This window comes from Adiantum capillus-veneris, chromosome 13 (assembly GCF_014529385.1).
Source record: "Adiantum capillus-veneris isolate H3 chromosome 13, ASM1452938v2, whole genome shotgun sequence".
Taxonomy (NCBI): Eukaryota; Viridiplantae; Streptophyta; class Polypodiopsida; order Polypodiales; family Pteridaceae; genus Adiantum; species Adiantum capillus-veneris.
The window spans coordinates 25,023,710-25,034,734 of record NC_140943.1 but is presented as its reverse complement, the minus strand read 5'-3'; the positions used below and the strand labels follow the sequence as shown (position 1 = coordinate 25,034,734).

At 44.3% G+C, this 11,025-nt stretch overlaps 1 protein-coding gene across 2 annotated transcripts in view; it reads left to right on the top strand.

Moving 5' to 3' along the window:
• Positions 1-4,675: 4,675 nt before the first annotated feature.
• Positions 4,676-11,025, top strand: part of LOC147443718 (putative serine/threonine-protein kinase PBL7) — a 52,325-nt gene continuing 45,975 nt past the window's right edge. Inside the window, exons 1-3 of one of the 2 annotated variants that reach the window (XM_086526521.1) lie at positions 4,676-5,477; positions 5,585-5,823; positions 7,134-7,266. In XM_086526521.1, coding sequence (XP_086382647.1) covers positions 5,282-5,477; positions 5,585-5,823; positions 7,134-7,266 — 568 coding nt within the window. In that variant the 5' untranslated portion in view covers positions 4,676-5,281. The remainder of the gene's footprint in view (positions 5,478-5,584; positions 5,824-7,133; positions 7,267-11,025) is intronic. The other variant, XM_086526520.1, reaches the window with a different exon arrangement.

Genomic DNA, 11,025 nt, shown 5'->3' with positions numbered 1-11,025 from the left:
TGAAATTGTTGCATCTGGCCTTTTGTGCAGTGGGATGTATAAGCTCACTTTATATGACAAGTGTGGACAAAATTTTGCAAATGCAGTTGCAGATTCAAGGGCTGTTTAAAACACAAAATTGGTGCATGCATGTTCTGGGCATCTCAATTTTCACAGTTTGCTATGTTTGTAGAAATCTGATATGGTTGCTTCTTTGCCACCTCTTGAAGCACCTGTCAAACATGTTTGTGAAGGCTGTATTTTGCATAAAATGCAACGTGCTAAGTTTCCAAAGGATGAGTCAATTCGTCCTACATGTAGATTGCAACTTGTGCATAGTGAGGTTTGTGGGCCTATGCAAACTCCGTCCTTGGGAAATTACTTGTACTTTGTGATTTTCATTGATGATTACTCCAAGCATGCATGGGTATTTCTGCTTAAAGCGAAGTCCGAAGTTTCTATGAGCTTCGAACAATTTTTGGCTATGGATGAAAATGTCTCGAAATGTACTATGGACACCCTCTCTTCCGATCGAGTGGGGAGTATACGTCTCATGAATTTTATGTATTTTTGGCTAGTCGTGGGATAAAACACCAATGTGCAGTGCCTTATATGCTTCAACAAAATGGTGTTGTTGAGAGGAAAAACAAGTTTGTAGAAGATTCTGTTTAGCCCTTGCTGTCATGTACTAGGGACAGTAATGTAAGCTCACTGAATATTTATGACACTTTGTTGCCTCTTTTCAGTGGTGGAAGTTCAAAGGTAAGTTCCAATGAGGCAAATGTACAGCCTATGGGGATTTCTGAAAATGTTACAGATCAGTCTATTATTACTGATGTAGATGTACATGATGTAATTGATGAGGAAAGGGCTGAAAATGAGCAGGCTAGAGGTATGCCAAAATGGCTGGTGCATACATTGCGTGACAGTAAATTGGATGCACCTTTGTTTAGTCGCACTCGTTCAGGCTCTCGCCATGCATCTTATGCATCAGATTGTTATGTGCTTTGGCTGTATCTAGCTTACATGATGTTGAGGAGCCTCTGACTTTTGATGAAGCACAAAATTCAAAAAATTGGATGGCTGCCATGCAATCAGAATATGATGCACTTATAGAAAATGACACATAGACTTTATGTGATTTGCCTCTTGGCAAAAAGGCCATTGGTACGAAGTGGGTTTACAAGTTGAAACGCAAGCCGGATGGTGAGATCGATCGCCATAAGGCTCGACTTGTTGCAAAGGGTTATGCACAGCAAAAAGGCATAGATTAAGAAGAGACTTTTGCTCCCACTTGTCGTATGACTACTGCGCGTTTTCTATGTGCATTGGCAGCTCATTTTGGTTGGGATGTACATCAATCAGACATTGTTACTGCTTTCTTGAATGGTGACATATTTGAGGAAGTTTATATAACGCAGCCTCGCGGTTTTGTCATAAAAGGACAAGAGGACAAAGTGTGCAAATGTAACAAGGCTTTGTATGGGTTGAAGCAATCTCCTCGTGCTTGGTATGAGAAAGCTGACACTCATTTGGTCAAACAAGGATTTCGTAACAGTCCAACAGAAAGCACATTGTATGTAAAGTGTGAGGGTGATGTACTTCTCATTGTGGTTCTTTATGTTGATGACTTGTTGATCACTGGACCAAATGAGAGACATATTGCTGAATTTAAGGCTGATTTGAATGCTACTTTCAAGATGAAAGATTTGGGGCTGTTGCATCATTACTTGGGTATACAATTCAAGCAATGTATGGTGGTATTAGCTTGTGTCAGAAAAGTTACATAGAGACATTGCTATGTAAGTTTGGACTTGAGGATTGCAAACCTATTGCCACTCTCATGGAAACATGTTTGAAATCTAGTCTTCATGATGTTGGTGATCTTGCCGATCTCACTCTTTACCAAACTGTTGTTGGATGCCTCATTTATGTATGTAACACGAGGCTAGATATTCAATTTGCAGTCTCACAAGTCAACAGATTTATGCATAGCCCAAGCTCTAAGCATTGGTAGGTTGTCAAGAGAATTTTCCGCCACTTGAGTGGCACTTTACATTTTGGCTCGTTTTATCCCAAGGGGGGATCATTGCCGCCAGACTTATATGCTTTTTCGGACTCAGATTGGGCTGGTTGTTTTGACACATGAGTGTCCACAAGTGGTTTTTGTCTCATGCTTGGGAGTTCATGTATATCATGGTTGAGCAAGAAGCAACCTACTATGGCCACTTCTAGTTGTGAGGCTGAGTACATGGCAGTCTTCACAGCTACGGTTGAGTGTGTATGGCTTAGATGCCTTATGACTGATTTGGGTGTTGGGCAGGATACTGCCAACACTATCTAAACTGACGGTCAGAGCGCATTGGCAGTTGCGAGGAGCCCAGTTTTTCATGCTCGCACAAAGCACATTGAGGTGCAATACCACTATGTTAGGGAGAGGCTGTTAACAGGAGAGATCAGCTTGGCTTATGTGCCAACACAAGACAACCTTGCATATCTTTTTACAAAGGCATTGTCTCGTGAGAAGTTTGAAGCTTTCAACAAAGCTTTGGGCTTACTCCCCTTTGTGGACTGATCATGTCCTCAGCTCTCGTTCACTGCATCATTCCAAGGGGGATTTGTTACCATATACATGTGGTAGTGATGTGTGTGAACACACTGAGGACTGCCGGGGCATTTTTTCCCTCTTTAGGAGGTTTTTCCCCCTGTGCATTGTATATACACCCATTCGTTGTAGGGCTATCTATCTTTCCACTGCACACTAAGTAATACACTCTTCGTTGTGTGCCTTGAGCTTCCTTCGTCTTCTCCAAGCTGTGTATGTTTTCCTGCAACCCTAATTCCTATTGTTCCTCACTTATCATCACTCTTCTTGCTTAGCATAGCATAATAGCGTAGTAATGAAGATGAAGACGATGGCAAACTTAAGCATTGAAGCATGGCTCTTGGTTGGATTTGCATTCCATAGCCAAGAGTGTTGGTTTAGGCTCTCAACTTCTCAACAAGCTTGGAGAAGGAGATGGAGTTCTTGCACTTTGTACTTCACACAATGAGAGAGTGTGTGTGAGAGTGTGGGAGAGTATACCCCCTCTCATGCTTGGTCCCTCCCTCTCTCTCTCTCTCTCTCTCGTATTATTTAATTATATCATTTAGACACGTGTCCTCTTTTTCCTCTTTGAGAGAAAGAGCTTAATTGTTTATTTTTATGTATTCTCATTGGACCCCTTTTAAGCCTATTCAATAGGATTCAAGCACATCATGAGGGCCGAATGGGGAGGATCTTGACATGTGTCTTTTATGATTCTTAAGAGATCATGTTTGAATTGAATACTTCAAGCACCTTAGTCATTTAAGCATGAAAATCGTTTATGCCTCTTGAGAGATCATGTTTGAGTTGAACACTTTAAGCACCTTAGTATCTAATGGAGCTTAAAGACCTTAGGGTTAGCTTCATTAAAGAGCTCCAAAAATTAGTGTTAAAAAGTCCTTTGACCTTAGAAAAGCTAGGACTGACCTTGAGGTGAGAATCCTACCCAAGCACGAGGTGCTTGTCGTGCTTGCTGACTAAGGTGCTTAAGGTGTTTGTGGGAACCTTGCTCAAGCTTGAGGTGCTTCTCATGCTTAAATGAGCATTGCTCTTTAATAAACCATCTCTCATTTTCCCTTTAACCTTGGCCTCGTGTTGAGACAGATCCATAGGCACATGTCTATATTCTAACCCTTGTTCCCGTTTATTCTACCACATTAGATGATCAATAAAATCATTTGGGTTGGTTAGATATTAGATTTTATGACAGAAGGATATGCTATTGAGATCAACCCATAGAAATTTGGTGGCATTTTCACTCTCAGCAAATATAGGGCCTTAGAAGGTACTGTTGCCCATTTCTAGCATTGTCAGATGCGCCTGCATGCTATTTATAAAAATGGGGATGCCCCGTATGAGCTGGTTGTTGGAGAGTAGGAGCCATTGCATTTTATCAGTGCAATTCAAGAGCTCAACAGGTAACATACCATAAAGTAAGTTGTTATTTAGAACGAGAACTCTCAGTTTGGACATTCGCCATATCTCTTTCGGAATCTTCCCATGAACTCGTTGTACCACATTGAAAATCTCTCCAAGTTTGACAGGCACCCGTTGATAGGTATCGGACCTCAGGAGGTATCTGATCACAATGCACATGATTGAAGTTGCTGTCCAACACATTGAGCTTGCTACAATAAGCGAGGGTTGCTGGAATTTCTCTTACAAAACCCACTATTGGAGAGCATCGATTTCTCTAAGGTAGAGGATGGAAGGCATAATTGAAATAAAAGAGAGCCACTCAGCCCGATGGAGAATCTTCAAAGCGCTCAAAGTCGTAATCGCCATTGCAGGGATCAATGGGCCTGTGAAGGCATTGAAGGTGAGAAATAAGCTCTCCAAGTTGTAGGCTAGGATGGGTGACAATTTCTGTTGGGAAGCTCCATTGTGCTCGCATGATTCCTCGTCATTTCAGCCAGTTCATGATCTCTAGAAAATCAAACACTCCCCAAAAAAAAAAGAACGGTAACATTTATGCCACAGCACACACAAGTTCACGAGCTGCTCGCGCGTAGTTTACCCAATTCGAAATGGCGCGGGCGCCCCCCCCCCCCCCGCCCGGCTCACACACACCCACCCGTACCCACCACCGCCACCTCAATTCACAGGTGCCCGCAAACACGAGCGCACGCTCTCTATCATCACATCGCCATCGCCCACCTCCTCCTCTTCGACTGAGAGGCAGTTTCTCGTTCAGTAGCTCTTAGAAAGACTTCATGTGCATCACTCCCGAAAGTTCTTGCATGCATCACGCTGGAGCGCAGCTTTGTTCGTTTCAAAGTTCAGAAGCGATCTTCTTGTCTACATTCACAGCTGCATCGCTCATTTGCTCGTGAATTGGCTCACCCATCTCTTAGCACAGCTCACTTCCTACTTTCCTCCATCCAGCATTCATGCTCATCAGATACATACACAACGACTGGCCAATCTTGCTAACATGACAAAGTAGACGAGAGAGCCCCATTAGACAATGTCGGCACCAGTCACCGATATCTCGTTGTGCTAGAAACACGACATGACCTCGTTACATAGAGCAACCTCCATTTATCTGTCTGCCTTCCATCCATGGCCGTGCCAAATTCACAGCATTGCGTAGGAGTGCCCTCATCACATAGAGCAACCTCCACTTATCTGTCTGGCTTCTATCCATGGACCTGCCAAATTCACCGCTTTGATTCATTGCCCACTCAAAAAGTTTGACGTTTTGATGCAGAAAAAATGGCATCTTCTCCCAGCCCTATTTCACAACCGCCCCATATGCAAACAAAGCCGGGAAATGGCAATAGCACCGCAGTCGCAATAGTGTCAATCGTTGCAACTGTTGCCCTATCCTTTCTGTTGGTGATTGCATTGTACTACTTTTATTTGAGAAGAAAAAGTCAGCAGAAGCAGAGCTTTTCTCAAATGAGCCAAGGTAGACAGCTTTTATGAAATTGCTCTTGGTTTCCCTGTGCATTTTGGTCTCTGTTAAATGCATGCGTATTCATTGTAGTTTGATTCCTTTTTTGTCAATTACTGCAGAATTTCAAATAAGTATAACTCAGCACATGCTGCCTGCCATGCATGTGCCGCACATAGAGGCTCAAGTGTTCACATATAAGCAGCTACACTTTGCGACAAGCAACTTTAGCTCTGCAAATATGATAGGATGCGGAGGTTTTGGTTCAGTGTATAGGGGTGTCCTTCCTGATGGACGAGTTGCGGCCATCAAGCAGCTTGATATAGCTGGCAAGCAAGGAGATCATGAATTCCGAGTTGAGGTATATCTTTTCTTGTGGCATGGACTTTTCTTTTATCAATTTTCCATCTTTCTGTATGGAGATTGTGCTCCTAAGTATTGTGTCAAGTGATTCAAACCAATTCTTTAGCAATTTTTTTGGCTTTGCTAGTAAGAAACCTCAGAGGTCGTGTGTCTGCTAGTGTTGGACAAGTGTCCCTCAAAATGGGCTTTCAAAGAATTGAAGACTAAAAGCAATCAGTTCTGATTCCATTTGCTTGTGACATGCACTTTTATTTTGCCAATTTTCCATCTTTATGTATGAAGGTTGCGCTCCTAAGGATGGTGTCAATTGATATTGGCATGATTTTGGCTTGCTAAAACAAGCCTCATGATGAATTCTCAAAGCTTGTGCGTCCTAGTGTTGGACAAGGTGTCCCTTAGAAGGGCCTCAAGGTATTGAACACTTACGGCAACCATCTCATTTTGACTTCAAGGTTTACAATTTAAGAGCTACCTCCAAGGGGCCATTTGCTATTTGAAGTTTTGTCATCACCTTCATTCAATTTATTGTTTGTAGGTCTCAGCATGCTTATATGACCTTCAAAGATCGCATTGTTTTGTCTTGCATCTTCTTGAATTCAACTGAAAAATTCTTCAAGAAACTGTATGTTGGTCTTTGGTGCTTTATATGCTCGGTTAGACAAAAGTTGGCAGAAGAGAGATTCATAGTTAAAGGGAATGGCCATTTTCAAGTCCCCGTTCCCCGTTCCCATTCTAGCTTCCTGTTCCGAATCCCTGTTCCGTGTTTCAAACATGGGTATGGAATGGCATTTTATGCCAGTTTCTGTTCCCCATTCCCCGTTCCAATTTCTCCTTCCAGGTAACTATGGAGAGATTGCCTATTCACACTTGCCCTGGTCAAAGAATCTGGTTTATGTTAAGTCTTCTTTCATGCAACATTCACATCGGGAATGGTGGCGTCACTCACCCAAATAGCTGTTTTTACTGCAATTTTTGTTGGGCTGGGGCATGAGGGCCCAGGTACCAAGGCTTGAGCACTTGCTGACTGCTGAGGATGCTTTATGTCTCATCGAGAGGCAAGACTTTATATTTTAGGTGCTATCTTTGATTGTCTGCAAGTTTCTGCACATTCCATGTTCCGAACAAGGTTTAGTTGAAGCTCCCTTGATGACCAGGAACTCTGACTCACAAAGAAGCTATGTTTCCATTACATGTAATGTGGAATGCTAATTCGTTGCAAGCCTGATAATGATTATGTTTGACTTTACTTGATTGAAGTTTCTTGTAATGCTGTCATTGCCACGTAATGAATCCTGCTTTGTGGTACAGGTGGACCTGCTCAGTCGCTTGCATTCACCATATCTTCTTGATTTGATAGGATATTGTGCAGATCAAGATCACAGATTGCTCGTGTATGAGTACATGCCCAAGGGTAGCTTGCAAGAACATCTCTACTTGGATGGTATTTATGCTGATCATCCCTAACATATATTCTTTAATGTTTGAGGTGATACCCCTGTATTTAGCCTCAATACTCAAGTAAAGTAATTGTGGGTTGATTCTTGCTACTCCAGGTGATAGATGCAAGCCTCGTAAAGGAGTGCATAATGCAAGGTAGCACTCCCATAGCATAATATGCGCCTCGTTGCACTTAATTGTGGCTTTCTAGAAGTTGCATAGCCTGACTTCTAATCCAATCGCGTAAAGCAAATTCGATAGTGAGATTGTCAAGTAGAGCAAGCTATCCACAACCTTCTAATACATGGTAGCATTCTCATGCATTTCACCGAAGGGCTTAGCAATAGGCTTACAATCAGCCTTACCATACTTTGAGGACAGATCTTATGCATGGTGCCTCTACTACAACCATATGCCCTCAAATAAAAGTAGTACAATGCAATCACCAACAGAAAGGATAGGGCCACAGTTGCAATGATTGACACTATTACGACTGAAGTGTCTTCAAAATGAGAACTGAGTTTTAAAGTTGGGAACTTGAACTTGAAACATACACAATAACGTTGGACAGATAATCTTGCAAGTTAAATACATGAGAACACTATGGACAAATTGAAACTTGAAAGTGGCTAGCTTATTGCTCAAAGGCTCAGAATTCAAACAAAAAATACAAATTAGAATGCTTCTTGAAAGGAATATAAACCTTAAGAGTGTCAAAGGTGGCAACGAAAGATGCAATGAAGACAAGAATTGGCTTGTGATCTGGTGGGCACCTCAACTTCGATCTAGAACACCTGCAACATGAACAGGGTACACCTGTGGAGAAGAGAGATCAGTGAGGTAGAAAGAGACAGGACATCTGAGAATGAGAGAGAGTGAAAGATCTGGGAAAGGCTCTCCATGCTGAATACAATTGGCTCATACAAGTGACCAAGAGTGGTCCGGCATAGGACTGACATGCCAACTGGATAGACCCGAGCTCAGTACACACAATTGCGACTGCTGCTGGCTCAATTGCTCTTGCACATGAGAGCACTGACACGGTCTCCACATGGGCTCCCAACCCTCAAGTGTTCCTCCTCCTGACACCCACCCAGATTTGGAGGGAGGATCGGCAAGTTGCAACCGTCAAGGCTGGCCACTGCACGCTTGCCCTCTAGATGCGTGACTATCTCTGCTCTCCTAGGCCCGCACTGTCGTGGAGATGCTCTGCCTAAGCCTGAGGTTGAACACATGGGGGCGTCATGAGGAGGAAACGCAAGGCTGGTCTGCTGCCAACATTCGCCGGCTGCCCATTGCTCATGCCACAAGAAACCCTATCCTGGTATCCACCAAAAACGCTAGGGGAGCAGCAGGGAAACTGCCAGGGAACTGTGGCAAAGGGCTGCCCATGAGGGCGCTCTACTGGGCTGCTATGCGATGCCTAAAGGGATCCTCCTCTGCATTCATATATAGGGCCAACACTAAAGCTGCCGACCCAGCCCAGCCCTCATGACCCATATAAATCCCATACTATGAAAAATAACCAATACAAGGGGAGTACAAGGGGCCAACAGGCCCCTAGGGTCTTGGGAAGGCCAAAATACCAAAGGCTAGCAAGAGCCTGATGGCTATGGAACCAAGCCAAAACCCAAGGCTAAAGATGGCTAGACACAACCAGACATGAGAAATATACCTCACATTGGTCGGGCACAGCCACAAAACAGCCCTCACTCCCTAGCACTTGTCCTTGGGAGAAACTGGGACCGACTGGACTAACCAAGAGAGATGCTCGAACTCTAACACCCCCTCTCAGCTCTTAGAAAGGAAGTCGGATCAGGAGACTGGACTGAGCAATCTGTAACTGTAAAGAGAGGATTTCGTGGACGAGGGTGTTTGCTACAAAACTCCGGGGTCGAACAATACAAGGTCCATAGTCATAGTAACAGGAAACGGGTGGAACGGGGGGTAACTGTATCGAAACGGCGTTCCGACCGGTTCTAGGCGCCGAAACGGTGCCGGGAACAGAAAAACGTTTCGGAACAGGAACGTAAAACGCAACGTGCGGAACGTGCAACCGGAACGGTTAGAACGGCCGGAACATGCAAGCGGAACGAGCAACAAGATTCAAAAAAAGTAGAGTGAGAGAGAGAGAGTGAGAGAGGTGGCCATTTGGGGAGGGGGTTTCAAACCTCTCGAGACTCACACAAGAGGGGGGGGGAGTCCTTTTTTCTTTAAAAGCTATCAATATGGCTCAAGCGGAACGGGCAGCCATTAATATGGCTCAAGCCTCAAGCGCCATCAATATGGCACAACTTACAAGCTTCATTGGGGGGGAAGGTGGGTATCCTTCCCATCCTCTCCTAGATAATCCAAACCCTCAAGCTCTCAAGAGTAAAAAACAGGCCTCCCATGGAATATTTTAGGTTCACCGTTCGGCCCTTGTTCCCATTCCGTTGTTGTAGGGCCTCCCCGTTTTGGAAACATTCCGGAGGTCCCAGTATCATCCGAAACTACCCCCGAAAGACGTCAGGGAAGTATAATGCCGTCCGTTGAAAGTAAATCAAGCTCTAACAAGAAGCTCCTCAACTCAACTGACTCACAAGTTGCACAACCAGCATTTGCAGAGTGTCACGATTGTGACTATGTTAACAACAATACATCTACTTCTAGTTGCAAATACGCGAAGTCCCATGCCAAGGAGGACCCCTACGCTTGGATGGTCACGACCCTTTGCTCAAGAGACGTGCCTCTTCGCCAAAAGCCACACCTTCAACGACTGGTCACACCTCTTCGCTCTTCGCCGACAGGATGTGTCTTTACGTCTAAAGTCACGTCTCTTCACCAAGAGACATGTCTTTTCATTTGTGTCTCTTCGTCTCCTATATAAGGAGCCTATTGTACTCAGTTTCAAGTAGTCATCAATCAACACAGAGTCTTTTGAGTCTTGTTTCTGAGTACAATTCAAGTTTCTTATGTTTTAATCATGAGTTTAAGTACTTAATTAAGGATTAGTACCTAGAATCCTTACAGTGGTATCGGAGCAAAATTTTTTTCAGGACCCTAAGGTTGTGAGCCTCTCACCCTCGCCGCTACACTCTACCCTCTTCCCCCAGTTGTATGGAAGCAGAAGAAAGGTGGGCTTTCCTGATGGATACTAGCTGGCTTACTTAACCTCACCCACTCCCGAAGCAAACATTGCCTTGCAGAAAGATGACGTGCATCTCTTACCAGAAGCTTGGGCTCACGTGCTAGTTGATTCTCAACGGGCGTGGCCCGGAAGTAGATGCTCGTTCCGCGCATGCCTCTTCATGTGTTGCCTTCCTTGGTGAAGGGGCACACACCCCTTGGTGAAGGGACACACCCTCTCACCTCTTGGCACCTCTACCCGCTGGTGGCTGCCCAAAGTCTCGCACCCCTGCAGAAGATCGCACCCTCTCGGACCTCTTCGCTGGTGATTGCACCTTCTGCATACACCTTTTCGGTCCAGATTTCTGAATTGCTGATCGCTGGTGTTTTGTCACTGAAGTCTACGTGCTCTTTGGGATTGCCTTTCGCTGGTGATTTTCCTTCGCTGGTGCCTATTGCACACTTCACATGGAGGGTGGCTGGGCAAGTTAAAAGAGCAGGACCAAATTTTTAAACAAGTTTGGCCATTGGTTCATTTGGGAAGCCAGTGCATATTTTAATAAAAAAACCCACGAATTCAGCCCTTCTAGCGTACAGAATTCAGCATCATCGTGTGGGTTCAATATTTTCGCCAACCCCACCCTTTGCTCTTGTC